At 51.4% G+C, this 16,750-nt stretch overlaps 3 protein-coding genes across 24 annotated transcripts in view; 1 reads left to right on the forward strand and 2 right to left on the reverse strand.

Moving 5' to 3' along the window:
• The window catches only part of Numa1 (nuclear mitotic apparatus protein 1), a 72,804-nt gene extending 63,749 nt beyond the window's left edge, over window positions 1-9,055 (forward strand). For all 8 annotated transcript variants that reach the window (XM_060367705.1, XM_060367700.1, XM_060367703.1 and 5 more), the window contains 11 exons: window positions 1,871-1,939; window positions 3,455-3,574; window positions 3,658-3,876; window positions 3,977-4,134; window positions 5,177-5,423; window positions 6,128-6,356; window positions 6,911-7,047; window positions 7,263-7,439; window positions 7,636-7,755; window positions 7,848-8,045; window positions 8,333-9,055. In XM_060367705.1, coding sequence (XP_060223688.1) covers window positions 1,871-1,939; window positions 3,455-3,574; window positions 3,658-3,876; window positions 3,977-4,134; window positions 5,177-5,423; window positions 6,128-6,356; window positions 6,911-7,047; window positions 7,263-7,439; window positions 7,636-7,755; window positions 7,848-8,045; window positions 8,333-8,344 — 1,686 coding nt within the window. In that variant the 3' untranslated portion in view covers window positions 8,345-9,055. The remainder of the gene's footprint in view (window positions 1-1,870; window positions 1,940-3,454; window positions 3,575-3,657; window positions 3,877-3,976; window positions 4,135-5,176; window positions 5,424-6,127; window positions 6,357-6,910; window positions 7,048-7,262; window positions 7,440-7,635; window positions 7,756-7,847; window positions 8,046-8,332) is intronic.
• A 313-nt stretch (window positions 9,056-9,368) lies between these two features.
• Window positions 9,369-13,043, reverse strand: Il18bp (interleukin 18 binding protein). Of its 11 annotated transcripts, none has more exons than XM_060367734.1 (8): window positions 12,257-13,043; window positions 11,713-11,747; window positions 11,391-11,461; window positions 10,877-11,071; window positions 10,359-10,482; window positions 10,124-10,271; window positions 9,848-9,922; window positions 9,369-9,647 (listed from the first exon to the last, which is right to left on the reverse strand). In XM_060367734.1, the coding sequence occupies exons 3-8, from the start codon at window positions 11,416-11,418 to the stop codon at window positions 9,579-9,581; spliced, it is 639 nt and encodes a 212-aa protein (XP_060223717.1). In that variant the 5' UTR covers window positions 11,419-11,461; window positions 11,713-11,747; window positions 12,257-13,043; the 3' UTR covers window positions 9,369-9,578. The 11 variants fall into 11 exon arrangements, with proteins under 11 accessions (XP_060223717.1, XP_060223713.1, XP_060223716.1 ...); XM_060367730.1 differs by having other exon boundaries at window positions 11,713-11,774; XM_060367733.1 differs by having other exon boundaries at window positions 12,202-13,043.
• A 149-nt stretch (window positions 13,044-13,192) lies between these two features.
• Window positions 13,193-16,750, reverse strand: part of Rnf121 (ring finger protein 121) — a 58,379-nt gene continuing 54,821 nt past the window's right edge. For all 5 annotated transcript variants that reach the window (XM_021652012.2, XM_060367719.1, XM_060367721.1 and 2 more), the window contains 2 exons: window positions 16,646-16,747; window positions 13,193-14,516 (listed from right to left, as the gene is read on the reverse strand). In XM_021652012.2, coding sequence (XP_021507687.1) covers window positions 14,396-14,516; window positions 16,646-16,747 — 223 coding nt within the window. In that variant the 3' untranslated portion in view covers window positions 13,193-14,395. The remainder of the gene's footprint in view (window positions 14,517-16,645; window positions 16,748-16,750) is intronic.

Here is a 16,750-nt window from a genome sequence, read left to right on the forward strand (position 1 = left end):
CATAACCCTCTGCTTTAACTGGAAGGCCACAGTGTTTCTTGGGGTCTCCTGGAATCAGCCTCCGTTCAGAAGCAGTATCCAGTAGACCCCAGAAAGTCTGATTGTTGATTGTCCCTTTCCCTAGTGTACAGTTACCCTTGCAAAAAAAAGGCTGTAGATCGCTCTGGGGAAGGACTGGAGAAAGGCTAACAGTAAATCTTCTTTGTGTTTCATGAAGGTTCTCCTCCAGAGCACCTGGCCATCCCTTCATTCCAGGGATTGTGTCTGCACACTGCCTCAAGTCTGGCTAACTGGCCAAGACTCCCTCTTGCTATAATAGTTTAGCCTTTTTTTTTTTTTTTTCATTGTCTGAGAATTTTTCTGCTTATGCTGACCAAGCAAACAAGAAAATATAGTAGGCTCTCTTACTCTCTCTCTCTCTCTACATATATATGTAATTATATATATATATACACATATGTAATGTATGTATTATGTATGTATCCTTTTACAAGAGTAACTGGGGAAAGGAGACAGCCAGACTTTCTGGGGTCTAAAAGACCCTATTTCTATTGGGTACTCATTCTGAGTTAATGCTGTTTCCAGGAGATCCTAAGAAACATGAAATAAAAGGAGATCCCTGGAAACACCATGACTGATTATTACCCGGTACCGAAGTTCCATACAAGTCACGGCACCATAAATATCATTTTACCTGTGCCGCCTGCCTCTTACGACCACCTATGACCACCTTTGTCAGTTCAGTGCTGCCACCTGGCTCCTCCTACTCCTGGGCCCGGTTAAACCAGCATTTAATTTATCCAGCTGAGCAGCAGCATCTCCAACTCTTAAGATCTAGCAAAAGTAAAAGAGATGACAAAGCTCTTTGAAATGCTGCTGCTTTTCTCATTTTGTATCTCACAGGATTAGTGAGGGGCATGTCTTCTGGGCCTTCCCCTTGGGAGGGCTCTGTTTACACAGCGTGCCCACTCAGGCATTGCAACTTCCCTGAGCTCTAATATACTCATCAACAGTAAGCCAAGGGAGGTCAGGCACCTACAGCTCCTTTTCAGTTCGACAAATACTTCATCAAACTCCTGATACCTTTTTTTTTTTTTTTTAAACTACAAGCTTTCATACTAAATTTAGAATCTCTACTCCATGGGTCCATATCAGTAAACTCAGTTTGATCCAGCTTAATGTTCCTTCTACCATTATCCATACTTTTAAATCCATCCGACACAAATTCCACAGACTTAGTACTTAAATGAATTAGCAAAGTCATTTAGGTCTGATGGGTTACACTTTCTAATGACCCTGTAGGATCCTGATTAGCCTAAGTCTGGTTATAAGTTATTGCTGTGCCACCTGAAAAACAACAGTATTGTCTTGCCTGGCAAGTTGCTGCTTGTTTGTCAGGCAAAGGCAGAGAGGAGCTCTAGCAGTGGGGAGACTACTACTTCTGGTCAGATAAGCCCTTCAGAACTGAGGGTTTGAAGTCCACAGCCTCTGTAGGTTCATCCCAAATTATAGGAGCCCATTCCTTAGCCAATAAATGCCCTTAATTTAACTGTTAGCACCTGCTGAGGCTAGGACTCAACTTTTGATTGTAATTCTTCCAGGACACACCCAGAGCCGGAGAGTGGGGGCAGACGGGCAAAGAGCAAAGCTGTCTTCTCATGTGTCCTTTTATGTGGACTGCCACCGGAGGGTGTGGCCCAGATTCAGGATGGGTTTTCCCACCTTAGATGAAGAAAAATCAAGAAAAATCCCTCAGAGGGGTTTGCTTGGAATGTAGCGGTTTGCTGATGTGTTCAAGTTGGATACCAAGATTAGCCCTTACATTCAGGGATCTTCAATCTTCTTGTGTTCTCTCTTTTCTGCCCCTCAGGTGGAAGAACTGAGTAAGAAGCTGTCAGAGTATGACCAAGCCAGCAAGGTGCAGCAGCAGAAGCTAAAGGTACGATAGGATAGGCCTGTCTTCTGCCTTAGAAGGAGAGGGTAGAACAACTTCTTCTCTTAGCCCTTGGGCTGTGTTAGTGTTGGGCCAGACAGGAGCACCGTAGGGCTCTGGTTGCCCAGGACACCATCCTGGGCCTCAGAAACTTTGTCTTTACGGAACTCTCACAGAAAGGCCTTCTATTACAGCAACCTATGCTTTTCAATTAAATAAATGCGCAACCAAGGCATAGGTACAGCGTAATGGTAGAGCACCTCCTTGGTGCACGGAAAACCCTAGGTTCATTTTCCAGCACCTCAAAAAAAGGGGAAAGTTTTTTGTTCTTCAGTTGCCCTAGCCACATTTTCCCAGTCAGTAGATGTGTGTCTAATGACAAGGAAGGGAGGATAGGACAAATCCCCTGTCCCAGAAAGTTCTATGGAACAACACCCTTCTAAGTAGTTTGACTCAAGGGCTGACAATGTCAACAATACTCGTTCTTATAATGCATCTTTTTTCTTAAAAAATATTTTTGGGGTTGGGAGGATTCGGGTAGACAGGGTCTTGTTATGCAGCCCAGAGATACTGGGATTACTAGGCATGTGCCATGATGACTAGTGCAGGTAAAACTCTCCATTCTTCTAATTGTTACCTTCTTTGCTTAGCATTTACTTTTTGTAGCGCTAAGCTTCCCGTCTGCTAGTTAAGGTGAAGGGTTAGGCACCAGCACCACTGGGGCTTGTGTAGCACATTTGTAGGTTCCCAGGTAGAGCAGCTCTGGGCTTCAGTTTTCCTGCTCAGCTTCCTTGTCCATGATCTGTCATGTTCTTTTTAGGGGTTGTTATGAGCTTAGCAGCTATAGGAGGGGTAGCAGAGAGATATGTCCACCTAGTACCTGTAGCCAACCAAGCTGACATTGCAGGTAATGAATGAAATCAGCTGCTGGTGTGCCTGCACTTGAGGAGTTGTGGTCCCCATAGGAGCCAGTTCTGGCATCATAAATGAGCCAGCCTCCACAGGCTTTGGACTTCCAAGTTCATTTCTTACTGTACTATACTCAGTGTTACCTTGGACATTTTGCCTAAATCTCTGACCAGACTCTTTTCGCCTCTAAAACAAGGATAAAAATTATTTCTTAGAGTGTTCAGGAGAAGTGGCTTTCTGACATTGAGGGTGCACGGGCAGTTGTCTCCCACAGTGATCTACACCAGGGTGTTCTCTGAAGATCAGTTTCTGTTTCCTTGGGAGATAATGTACTTGTACAGGGGTAAGATACTTGGTGCCTGGGCTTCTAGATGTCAGCAGAACTGTGAGAAGCATTAGAGCCAGCGGATGATCAGCAAAGGGTCCACAGGAGGCCCTGGGAAGAAGAATGTAATTGTTTTGTATGCTGTAGTTGGGGATATCTGTGTTGGCCTAAGGGACCCTGAATGTCCTGAGAGGATTCTGAGGTACCCGTGGAGCCTGAGCAGCAAGACCAGGCCAGTGGGTTTGCATGGAGTAACCAGAGTTTCCTTTTTTTGATTGGCCTTGCAGGCATTCCAGGCCCAGGGAGGTGAGAGCCAGCAGGAGGTCCAGCGCCTGCAGGCTCAGCTGAATGAGCTGCAGGCCCAGCTGACCCAGAAGGAGCAGGCAGCTGAGCATTACAAGCTACAGGTGAGGGGTCAGGAGCTGGCCTGCTCTGCCCTTCTTCCTGACTATGCTCTGCCATACCCACCCACCCCTGTCTGTCCACACAGATGGAGAAAGCCAAGACCCATTATGATGCCAAGAAGCAGCAGAACCAAGAGCTGCAGGAGCAGCTTCAAGACCTGGAGCAGCTACAGAAGGAGAATAAGGAGCTTCGGGCTGAAGCTGACCGTCTGGGCCGGGAGCTGCAGCAGACGGGGCTGAAGGCCAAGGAGGCAGAACAGACCTGCCGTCACCTTACTGCCCAGGTGCGCAGCCTGGAGGCACAGGTAAGCATCTACTTACACAGAGGCGCCTCACCACTGTACTCTTGCAGCCCATCCCCTCTCCAAGTCCACCCCTACTCTGGGCCTCTATTTAACTTCCCAGGTTGCCCATGCAGACCAGCAGCTTCGAGACTTGGGCAAGTTCCAGGTGGCAACTGATGCCTTAAAGAACCGCGAGCCTCAAGTGAAACCCCAGCTGGACCTAAGTATTGACAGCCTGGATCTGAGCTTGGAGGAGGGAACCCCGTGCAGTGTCGCCAGGTCAGGAGACATGCCTCTCTACCTCATGCTTGTTCACTGAATGCATGCTCTTCTAGCCTGTGGTTCTGGTATGATGACACATGTCTGCTTAGGGCACAGTAGAAGTGAGAAAGAAGTGAACAGTTAGGAAGGCCTCGGGAGAAATTTTTTTTTGAGCTTTGATACAGGTGTGTGCAGGGATGGAGGAGCAGCCTGTAATGTGAGGCCAAGTAGGCCTGAGCCCAGAGGCTGACTGGACTTGATCCTAAAGACTGGTGAACTTCGGAAGTGCTGAAACTGGGGGCTGCAAGGCTGGATTTGCATCTTAGAGTTTCCTGACAGTATTGAAGTCAAGGTTAGAAGTACAGTTACTGTTTCTATCAGACATTTGTATGGCACTAACTGTGTGCCAGTGTTCTGAGTAGTTAGAATAGTTTCAACTTCATTTTTCCCCTAGCAACCATCTATATTCATTATATCAAATCTTAAACAGATAGAACTGGGGTTTAGAGGGCAGCCACTGGCCTGAGCTTCCACCTGATGGAGCTCAGGTTTGAACCTGGCAGCCTGGAGTGAATCCTTGCTCTTCATCACTCTGCAGCATCTCTCGTATGCCAGTCAAAATCTAGGTGAGACACGCCGAAGGGGAGGGAGTGTGCAGGGAGAGGTGTGCAGCTAAGACAGCTCCTTAAAATGTTGACTGTGCTTGAGTGTCATAGAAGAGGTCAAATCACACACATTCATGGCGGGCAACCCATGAAGGTGCCCATGCTCAGTAAACCAGAAGATAGAGAAAGAAGAATAGGCAGAGGGGTTTAAGTTGTGGCATCTGGAGGAGGTCCGGGCCCATGGCTGTCTGGCCTAGAGAGCAGGGTTTGGGCTAAGGCAGAGATCTAAGCAGCCCCAATTAAGTCACCCTTTTGGTGTCTCTGCAAGATCAGTGATAGTGTCCTTTACCACATTTACCTGTAATAAGTGTAAAAACACTCACTTCGGAGCATGGGGACAGACGTGATATCTTCTAGCCCAGGATCTGCATCTCAGAAAATTGCTTTTTCTATAGCAAGCTGCCTCATACCCAGCCGGATGGCACCAGTGTCCCTGGAGAGCCGGCCTCGCCCACCTCCCAGCGCCTGCCCTCCAAAGTGGAGTCCTTGGAGAGTCTCTACTTCACGCCCATTCCTCCTCGGGGCCAGGCCGCCTTGGAGAGCAGTCTGGACTCTCCAGGGGATGCCTTCCCTGACTCTGGCCGCAAGACGCGCTCTGCTCGCCGGCGCACCACGCAAGTCATCAACATCACCATGACCAAGGTTAGCTGCTGGGTGTGGGGCTGCAGGGTATGAACACCGTTTCCTACCCAAGGGTCATCAGTCGGGAACACTCAAGGAGGACCCGCAAGCCCATAAGGTACAGACGGGAAAGTTGAGCTTATCTTAAAGAGGGCATGGACTTATTTTGGATTTCTTTTCTAGAGAAAGGCAGGACCTGCCTGACAGGAAGGCAGAGCAGAATATAGGAAATAGCAGCTGATCCTGAGTCTCTAGCATCCCCTTGGAGCCAGGATGTAGCTTGGTGTGGCCCTCAGTAGATTGCTACCTCCTAGACTTGGGCTCTTTTTTTTTCTAGGAGGCTGGAGAACAGGTGGAAAGGTGATTTGTAGATAATGTTCACCCCCCCAGGAACCTTGGGCGTAGGGACAGCAGAGGTTGTGGGCTGAGTCCAAATAGATAGCTCAGGAGGTAGGGGCCCTGGCTCTTAGCCTAGCTACTTCCTAGCTTTGTTACCTCTGAAATAGGCTGACAATGAATCCTTCAAAATACTGTGGATAGAAGTGTCTCGGCAGCCTCAGCATCTTTCAGGAGCTTCTGGCAGTGTGGCCTGTTCTCACACTTGCAAAGTCTAAAGACCTTTTTAAAGCCGTGTGGAAACAGTGCATCCAGTGGCATCTGAGAGCTTTGGGGCAGAGGAAGGTCTTGCTGCTTTATAGTGTTACTGAAATACTTCATTCTTCCAGAAACTAGACGTGGAAGAGCCAGACAGCGCCAACTCATCCTTCTGCAGCACGCAGTCTGCCCCTGCTTCCCAGGCTAACCTGCGAGCCACCTCCTCCAACCAGTCTCTGGCCCGCTTGGGCTCTCCTGAGGATGGCAACTCGGCTCTGCTTAGCCTGCCTGGCTACCGGCCTACTACTCGAAGCTCTGCCCGTCGCTCCCAGGCCAGGATGTCCAGTGGAGCCCCCCAAGGTGAGGAGACTGGAAGTGGATCTTGGCATAGAGAAGAGGCAAGCTTTCAAAAGCGCAAGGCAGGCCTCCTTCCCACCTCCCTGTACCAGGATTGCTGCCCTCACTCAACCCTGCTATCTCAGGGCTTTGTCTGTCCTAGGGCTGCAAAGAAGCAATCTGAGCCAGGGGTGCTCAGCAGCTGCTAGAGAGTCTTGGTGTGAGTCAACCTTGCGGGGTCCTCCGGGAAAGCCAGGCTGGCTGCCCAGCAACTTCTTGGAAGTTGCCCTTAGGCTCTAGAGACCCTCCCTGGGTATCTAGTCATGACCCTCAGTTTCTCTTGGTGTGGGGTACCAAGCCTCGGCAGGAAAATAAGATGCCACAGCCTCTGCTTATGGCCTTTTCTGTCCTCCCCCAAAGGAGCGCTCCTCTGAGACAAAGGACTTGGACGGTGTGCCGCTTGTGTTCCCATCCTGAAGCTTCTCGGGAAGGTGGGAGGGAACAGTGGCGACAAGTGGGGTCAGGTTAGCAGACAGTGTGTGACTGCAGCCGCGTCCACCCCAACCTTGTCCTCGCAGGAAGGAACAGCTTCTACATGGGCACTTGCCAGGATGAGCCTGAGCAGCTGGATGACTGGAACCGCATCGCAGAGCTGCAGCAGCGCAACCGCGTGTGCCCACCGCACCTGAAGACCTGCTATCCTCTGGAGTCCAGGGTGAGCCGCGGGGCCCCTCGACCTCCCACACTGACTGGTGGCTAGCTGTCATCTGTCCTGGGTCTTTGGTCTACTGCAGAGGTCACTAGTGCTTCCACATGGAATAGCTGGCATCTGTCAGGAAGGAAGGAAGGAGCTTTAAGGATCCAGCTTCCTCCCTAGTTCCTGCTCCATACAGCTTGGGCCCACTGACTGGTACCTCTTGTCCCATGCAGCCTTCCTTGTGCCTGGCCACCATCACTGATGAGGAGATGAAAACTGGAGACCCCCGGGAAACCTTGCGCCGAGCCAGCATGCAGCCAACCCAGATTGCTGAGAGCGCCGGCATCACTACCCGGCAGCAGCGCAAACGCGTCTCTGAGGAGACCCACCAGGGCCCCGGCACTCCTGAGGTGGGTGTGTGCGTGTGTGTGTGTGTTGTCGTTGGCACTGCACTCGGGTCTGTGAACCAGCTCACCAAGTCTTAGCGAATTGGAGGGGAGTCTCTTTCTAAAGGCAAGATGTGCAGACAGTTGGAAGGGCCTCTGTCAGAGCTGGGGGAGGCATGTCCTTTCACCATTATCTGCCCAATTGTCCTCTGCCTCACAGTCCAAGAAAGCCACCAGCTGCTTCCCACGTCCCATGACTCCCAGGGACCGGCACGAAGGACGGAAGCAGAGCAGCGCTGCTGATGCCCAGAAGAAAGCAGCTCCAGCTGTTCTTAAACAGGTTGGTCCAGGACTGAGCGGGAGAAGGGAGGGCCAAGAGAAGCCTTGCTGGCCAAGCCCCAAAGTAGCAAGTTGACGACCTTTGCCCCACAGGCTGACCGGCGCCAGTCAATGGCCTTCAGCATCCTTAACACACCCAAGAAGCTGGGAAATAGTCTTCTAAGGCGAGCAGCGTCAAAGAAGACTCCAGCAAAGGTCTCCCCCAGTGCTCGCAGTGGAACCCGCCGCTCTCCACGCATTGCCACCACCGCCGCCGCTGCTGCTGCTGCCACCTCTCGGGCCAAAGGCAAGGTAACTCAACCAAAGGAAGACCGTCCCCTAGACTATAGGGCAGCATTCCAGGCAGGCTTAGCCAAACCAGAGAAGGCGGCTGGGGTGCAAGAAGAGATACGCTTTGTCCTGGTAAGGGCACCATATTTCTTAGGCATGGCTGGCAACCAGTAACTCCTAGATAGATAGGTGTTTATCAAACCCACAGAGGAACAGGTCCCCGCCAGGGGTTTTCTGAACTAGCCAGTAGAGGATGGCAACACAAGACTTTATTTTAATCTGGCCAAGTGACTGTTTCTCTTTTTCAGGCAAAGCATTAAAGAGTCAACATCAGTGCGTGGCCCCACCTGTGTACTCAGCACTGACCTTGCCTGGTCCTTTTCCTTCTACTGTCCCTCTCAGTGCCTTCTCTCAGCTTCCAGGCCAGCGGTGGCCAGCCCCCGAGAGACAGTGATGCTTGCCTGCACCCTGGCCTGGTATCTGGACTTTGACTGGTTCCTTCAGAGCTGGCCCAGGAGGCTTGGAGCTTGGACAGTGTGTGGTCTTCTTCCTGTCTTGCCTCCTGATTTTTTTTTTTTTTTTTTTCCTTTCTTGGAGAAAAGTCCACTTTTCCATCATAACTAGATTTGAGGCTGGATTCTTTAGCCCAGACAGTCTTCCTTAGTCTCTGGACCTAGAAGGGACCATTGGAGAAGCAGGCTCTGCTTTCCTGCTGTTCCTGGTGGCTGGGCCTGGCAGGGGCCTTTGCTCTTGAAGCCCAACATTGGGCATGAGCTGGTAGGAGCCTCTGCTCTTACCTGTTCCCATCTACACAAGGATGCAGCTGCCTGGAGGATGCTCTTTTTCCAGGACAGATGGGTCCTGGGTCTCAGGGGTGGGATAGTGGGCAGCCTTCAGTGGCGGCTCACACCTCACCTTCCCCAGACTTGCACTGGGGTGGGATACGGAACGGTGGGAAGGTTTTTAAGGGCCGGGGATGGATCTTTTCTAAATGTTGTTACTTGTAAATAAAGTCTATTTTTCTCCCTTGAGTGCTGAGCTCTTTGGGTCAGTGTGGGGAAAGAAGGAAAAATCACAACTCTTTGGAGCCTGTCTTTGGCTCTGCTGAGTCTTTAAAACCACACCCTTCTCTCATCTTCCTTCCCAGGACCACGTTTTCCAGGATCTTCCCACATTCCATTTCTGGCCCCTGGTCCTAACTACTATAATGGGCTGTTACAGTTCAGAGGCTCATGTTTTTCTGAATTTCTATTTGGCACGAGAGGCAGTATCCCTGCTCCTTCCTGAGAGAAGCAGAGTTCCTGCAGATCGTACTAGGGCCTGAAAAAAAAAAAAAATCAGAGGTTGAAATGCTGTAGCTTTATTCATGACAGACTGTGCCGAGATAGATAAAAGTGTGATCTGAAGCAGCCATGGTCCCATCCCTTGATAACAGTGCACTGGGTCAAAAAGAAACATAAAACCATCCATCCATAAGGAATGAAACCAGTGCAGGTTGTGGTCAGCGCCGAGTGTGGATGCTGCCGAAGTTGGAAACCTGCCAGCTTCTGAGAGTCATGGTGAGTGCAGGCGGAGCTCCTGCTCCTGTTGCTCGGCTAAGGTCTCAGAGGCTCCAGACCACCCCTGGGAATGAATAAGACATTAGAAACGTTGAGTGGCCGGGACAAGCGGGAGGAATTCTGAGAGCTTGATTACTCTGACAGTCCAGGTAGAAATGAAGCTTGAGTTTGAGGTTCCGTGAAGACAGCCTATGGTGATGACTTCACCTTCCAGGTAGATGACAGCCAGGCTCAAGACCATGCTGTGGCTGGCTTCATGCTTACCCTGGCCCTGCTGACGAGGGTCCTGGGCTGTGACTGGAGAGGGCTTCTTGAGAAGGGGAGGGAAATATCTTCAGCCTATCCTAGGGAAGTAAAAGCACACACTGTCAGAGCTCAGGAGGTCTTGCCCTTCCTCACTGCTGTCCTAAGTTCCTCCATTCCACCTCTGGTTGACTGCGGAGTCAGCTAGCTTACAGGCTGCCCTGGCAAAGCCCGTCCTATCCTCCCCAGATGGCAGAGGTTCTCCCCTCCCTGGATGCCTTCCTTCAAGTTGCTTACCCAGAGTTGGGACAGAACGATGTGATACTGAGCCACCTGTCCAGGATCCACAAACAAACAGGAGAAGTTGGTACTTCGTAGGGTGGGGCTCAGCTCCTCCAGAACCAAGGCCCGCTGCAGCCAGGTGCTTGTATTCCTGTGCTCCCGACTAGAGAAGCAGAAGGGAATCCTGAGAGGCTTGTGGGGGGGGTGTGTGTGTCCTCCCTTCTGCCATCCTGACTGCTGTGAACCTCACCTTGTGTGACCCTCCCTCAGCCGGCCTGGGAGATGCTCAATGAAAGAACCATTGCCCAGCCAGTAGAGGATGCTGAAATAGGGGAAGCGGCTGCAGGCAGTACAGGACAAGGTCAGCGATCCATCTAGGAGCACATCTGTTAGTTACTCAACAAAACAGGCCCCTACCCTGCCTGAGCCCTTTAGTCACTGCCCGGCCTACATAAGAAAACGTTAAAGGGAAAAGGTATAGACCTCCCTAAGCCTGAGGAACGCAGGGAAATGTCCCAGGTTCATGCGATTCGTCCACTTCTGTGCCTCCTTCCTCAGGAGGTTTTCTAAAACAGTGCCCAGTATCTAAGATTGTATGCCAGGTCCAGCATGGTTATGTAGGCTGATGGTGCTCTGAAATGGCCAAAAGGCAAGCTGGCTCCTGGCAGTTGGGAGGCACACTGACAAGTCTACCCAACCCCTGAACCCTGTGTTCACGGCCTGCCTCCGACAGCTCTCTCTTCTTGGGCTCCCATGACACTTGCTTACTCAGTGGCACTTCTTCCTTTGGCCAGGTCACGTCCAGGGCTGGGTACCGCTTAGCTGGAGCTGCTGGAGACCAGGAAGAGCATGGGTCCTTTGAGCTCCCAGTTAAGACAGTGGCAGTTGTCTGAGGTGCAGATGTGGCTCTGGCCATGATGACGACAGGGACATACAGAAGCAGGACCCACCAAGGACTGGGGTCTGAAGAACAGATAGTTACAGATTTAAAGCTCAGCATCCTAGCACCTATTTATTTTGGTTAGAGACAAGCTGCTACTTGGGTTAGGACAGACTCCAGATATTCCCAGGCTCTGCCCGGGAATCAGAGGGGATAGAGACCCCTCAGCTCCCACTTCAGCCCTGCTGAATGTGGGCAAAGGAGCCTTGTTACGGAGGCAGAGCCAATGAGGCTATAGAGAAGCTCAGAGCAGTAAGGGCTGGACAGAACTCAGGGTTGATGGCCAAGTTAGCTGCACAAGTGCCATTCTTTTAGAACGACCCACAAGGCCCCATGTCCCACCTGCTGTCCGGCAGTATCTCATGGTCATGATGAGTGTCAGGAGCAAGCAAGTCTGCTATCTGTGACTTCCTCTGGAAAAAGGTGAGTAAAGGTCAGCCCACCCCATATCAGGTTCCTTCCTTCAGGCAGTGTCGCTGACATCCATCCACTTGAGCCTCTGGAAGTTGAGAGGGCAGCCATCTAGCCACAAGCTGGGCTCTGGGCTCTGAAGACACTGCCGCTGTTACCTAGTAACAGTTCCTCTCATACCAGCTCCACAGAGCACTTACACAGCAGTCCCCCAACCCAGTCTCACCCGTGAGGGAGAAGGCACGAAACTTACCTGGGAAGCAAAGCTCTCAGCAGCCAGTCCTCCTTCTGTGAAGGGCAGGCTGCCGTCAGCTTCTGGGAAAGCTCCCAGCCACGATTTCACTTTCACTTTCACTCTAACTAGGAATCAGAATCCCAATCCCAAACAGGCTGCTCTGCCCCTTGACCCAATGTTTACCTTAGACAGAATTCCCAGGCGCCCTCCCCACGCTCTTAGAGTGCTCTTCTGTCCACCTACCCCACTAAGGCCACCTAAGGGGCAAGACAGATCACAGCACTGTCTTAGGGTCAGGATCGTGGTGCGCCTTCCAGCCTTCACAGCTAACTTTCTATTGGGCCTTTACTTTCTCCAGAACAATGTCCAAAGAGACAATATTCATTGATACTGGGAACCCCAAAATGAATCCCTGACCATTTCACGCTCAGTGCCACTGACATCTTAGCCTCTGTCAGTCTCCCCATTCCTTGCCCCCGGAGGTCAGCTATATCACTGAATACCCACCTTCACACACGGCCACAGCCACGTGTGGGTCCACTGCTAAGTCTATACTCCCTACCTGGCTCTTGAGCCCTGAAGAGCTTCTGCGACCTCCAGGGCTCAGTATAGCAGCCTGGGACCCAAAAATCCCACCACAGGAAATAGCAACTTCCCTGTCTGGTACACCAGCCAACCGAGAGCTGACCCATAGCCAGGAAGTAGTTCCCCAACACTGGTGCCAGGAGCTCAGGGGCTGGGGCTTGGCAGGAACAAAATCAGAACCAGACAAAATCCTAAAGCTATACTCCCTGAATGTTGTGCCAGAACCTCTGGGGGCAGAAGGACCAGTGCATTCACTTGGGGTTAAGTGCTGTAGTCTGAGGTGTGGGATTCTGTGATCAGAGGGGAAGCTGGTGGCGACAGGTAGGGAGATGATCAGGTTTGGAGGATCCATCAGGAATAAAGATAGACCGCTGGATCAGAGGCAGGAGGCTAAAGCTGTAGTTATGTCCACCCCTCTTCGGAGCAACTCCACCCCCCCTCTGCCCTCCAGGCTGCAGAATGCAGTGGAAACTCCGAGAATCCAGGAGCCCCAAGAGTTAGGGTTTCTCAGTCTGTTGGGGGGATGGGTGGAGGTGTAGCTAGAGGAACTACATTCCACCTAAGCCATCGAGACCACAGGAGAACCATGGAAGCAGCCTGGGCCATTTGCTCAGCTCCCATTCCCGAGGATGGAGGGAAACAGGAGGCACAGCTGAGTAAGAGACAGGCTGAGTAGAAGGGGGAGTAAGGTACCAGTCTCAGGCAGTGAGGATGGAGTGCCACCTCAGTCCAAAGGGGGACCGGTGAAGCCTCACGGCCCCTAATGCCATAGGACAGGAGCCACACACCAAGGGAAGGAATGGGTGGAAAGACAGTACCAATGACTCCAGGCCCCAGTTCTCAGCTGGGGCACCAGAGGCCAAGACAACCCAGGGGTCACAGGAAAGAGGTGGCAGAAAGAAGCAAATGGATGTTCAGCTTTTCCAGCCCAGCTCATGGAGCTTTATTCAGATGTGCCGACAAGATCCTGGTTGGTTCTTGTTACCCTCAAAGGGGCCAGGCCAAATTTCCCTAGCAACCCAGTGCTGCAGAGCCATGAACTCGCCCACCTTTGTCAGGCTCCCAGGACTATGCTTAGGCCTGCTTCAAAGCCCCTTTTCAGAACCAGTATTCACTTGGGCCTTACTCTTGCTATCCACCCACCAATCTCATCGTCAGGCCCAGGAAGAGGCCACAGACGACCAGGGCTGCACAGGGATGTTCCCCGGGCTCAGAACCCCCGTTTAGCTTCGAGGACACATGGATGACTGGCAGAAACAGAGGTCCACTGTCTGTCTGCTATGTGAATGCACAACCACACACACTCTCAGGCTTTGGGAGGTGGCGTGCAGAGTACCCTTGGCACATGGTGACGCTTCCGGGCTGAAGGCGACTTGCTCAGAAGCTGCAACACTCGCTGCTGCCAGAGTAGCTCCCGTAGTCCAGATAGACAGAGCTGGCTCTGACAGCCTGCCTGACAGCCCTGCTCAGGACCAGCTTAGCTTGCTACTCGTTCTTCCAGTTGTCGCAAAACATGTCAACGGATGTTGAGGCCACAGGGCTTCCCTAGTTGGAAGTCACTGATTTTGCCACACCCAGCCTTTAGTGTCCAGACATAAAGGAACGGAGTCACACCTAACACCTATCTTCTAGAGCAGAGATGAAGAGACCTTCACCACTCAGTGTTCACCTGGCACCAGTCTAAGCTCCCCGACACTGAGTGCATGCCAGGCTTGAGCCTGGAGGAGGGCAGGGAAGGGAGAGGGGAGGCTGAAGCACTCAGAGAACCATCAGTGCTCTCGACGAGGGGAGAGGACTTCTCCCAACCTACACTACCACAGCTTTGCCCTGCCCTGTTCAGGCAGGGGAAGGCCTAGGAGTGGGGGACAGTTCCTATGCTCCACAATAAAAAATTTAAATATATTCATCAAAATAATTTCTTTTAAAAATCCCCCGCTGCTGACAGCCCCACTGGCTGGTTCTCCATCATTTCCCCCCCAACCCAGACACAGCTGGGAAGGTCCTGAGTGGCCTAAGTGCCTTTGAGTCTTTCCCACCCAAGTCTTTGTGGGCAGCAAGGAGAGTGCCCTGAGGTCCATGCTGGGTGGGGTGGGTTCTCCAACGATGTGATTCCCGATTACTCCAGGCCCAGGATATAGCTGATGCCTTGTACCAGGCCAATGATGACAGGCTGCCAGGCCACCAAGTAGCGAAGCCAGTCCAGCAGCTGCCCATACATGACATGAGGCCTCTCCCAGCTGTTGGAATGTTAAGGATCCAATGCTACATGCATGAGCTGTTAGCTTCATCCAGCACGGTAGGAAGACCTTTCTTGGGTCTGCCCAGAGTGTTAAGCTGCTCTACAGCCCAAGAAAAATAAAAAGCCACCCAGCTTCTCTTTAGTTCTCCACGTTGGAATGAAAGGCTGAACCCAGATAATCAAGGGAAGGAGAGCAGAGGGGACTGGAGACAGACTTGAGAAGTGGAGAGGTAAAATAGATACCCACAAACAACATCCATGCGGGGCCTCAATGCACCACCTCCTCAGAGATGACAACAGCGTGAATCTGACAGACACTCTAGAGACGTATCCATGATGGGGAGGCTGGGAACGGGATACCAATAGCGTTGTTTATTTGTTTGATACAGCTTCTTTTGTGTAGCTTTGGCTGTCCTAGAACTCACTCTGTAGATCAGGCTAGCCTCAAACTCAGAGATCCATTTGTCTTTGCCTCCCAAGTGCTGGGATTAAAGGTGTACTCACTCTCCCCCACCCCACACACTCCCACACCCGCCACCCTTAACTAGCAGAGTCCTCAAGCAAGTGCTCTGCCTCTGGCCCCTAGAAGGTTCTTGGAATGTACAAAAATTAAGGTTTTCTCCATGAAGGAAAAGATTATGTCTACTGGTATGTTGTGTAGCAATTTCCTTCCAGATAAAAGCTTCCATCTTGGCAGAAAGCTTGTTAAGAAGTAGGCTGCTCTAAAGAGGTAAACATCCAGCTCAGTAGAGAAGCTCCTTATGCCCAGAAAGTAAACGATTCAAAAGCTTTAGGAAGTCCCTGAAACTAACCAGATAGCCTAGGCCCCTCCTTCATCAAGGGGATATACGCAGTGAAAACTGATTAGACACAGCTGAACTCCCTAGAAGACTCTCAAGACCAGCCCAACTGCCTAAAGAGTCTCAGACTAACTGAACTGCCTGCAGCGAGTCCCAGATCTGTGGCTTTCAGAAGCCACCGTAGCTTTCAGTGCATTTGTCTCTGAGTCATTCCTGCCGCTGTAGTAACCCCTTCCCTATGCTCCTATAAGTAGCTCCAGCAGAACTCACTGGTTCACTGAGCTGGACTTTGGTCTGTAATTGGTTCCCTGCCTGGGATGAGCAAATACTTACTCGTATCTCCCCAGGAGTAGTGTCACAAAACAGGACAGAGTCTGAGGGAAAAGGAGCCAAAAGGCTATTCATAAGGAGCCCATCTCTGGTAGAGACTGAAGGAGGCCCTACCAAAGTCAAAAAGTCTTTTGTGGCGGTTCCTTTCCTTTTACATCTAAATGTAGGGGAAGGGGTCTAAAGAGAGGAGAGAATGCCTGCGAAACCCCAGGGAGGAAAGACCATGGAGCAGCTTTTCAAATGGGCAGAGGCATCAAAAATATCATAATGGCCTAGGTCTCTAAGAGCTCGGGGCAGCTGCAAGCCCCAGCAAGGCCAGATAATTATAAACGTTCTGGGACCAGCCCTAGAAGAACCATGTAGGAAACCTGAAATGGGACAGGACAAAGTCTGTTCAAAGACTGTGACAGGGTACTAAGAACATAATTTCCCCTGAACAGTCTTGCTGGTGTATAGGGAGAGGGAACTGGAAACCACAGAACACAGAGGGCAGCTGGGATAGGAGCTGGGACAAAGCTGATCCTTGGACCCCTCGGGAAGTGAATGTGGGCCCAGAGAAACAGCTGGGAGGAAGGACTGTGCCATTACAATGGTCCTTCACTAGATGGGAATGGAGACAAGGTGTCTCCGGCTCACCAGCTCCTTCAGGCACGTGCCTGCACAGGTAAAGGTGCTCTCCAGCTCCACCGCAACGGGCAAGGCACTACTCACTGGTAAAATACCCGTGGACGTTGCTGGGGAATCAAGTGAGATGACCCAGGTGAAGAACCTACTACAGGAAGCAGACGTGACATGTGGCAGTGGCTGCCTCCACTAGCAATTTATAGTGGGAGCTGAGCTTCTAGGCTGCCTCATGTCACACCCCACTTCCCTAGAGAAGCCAAATTGAACGGTAAACAAATTCTAGGTTGGGGGCAGCAGGGATGGCCCAGGAGGACCTAGACACCGACAGCACTTTCTTCCCACCACCCATTCTCAACAAGGACCCAAAGGATACGGATTGCTGAACATCCTCTTCAGGTCCACCTTCTCCTTGCAGTAGGGACAGGTCTGCTTCTTTCCCACGATGCACCAGCCTCGGATACAGAACTCATGGAACCTG

The sequence above is a fragment of the Meriones unguiculatus genome, chromosome 14 (assembly GCF_030254825.1).
Source record: "Meriones unguiculatus strain TT.TT164.6M chromosome 14, Bangor_MerUng_6.1, whole genome shotgun sequence".
NCBI classification, from domain to species: domain Eukaryota; kingdom Metazoa; phylum Chordata; class Mammalia; order Rodentia; family Muridae; genus Meriones; species Meriones unguiculatus.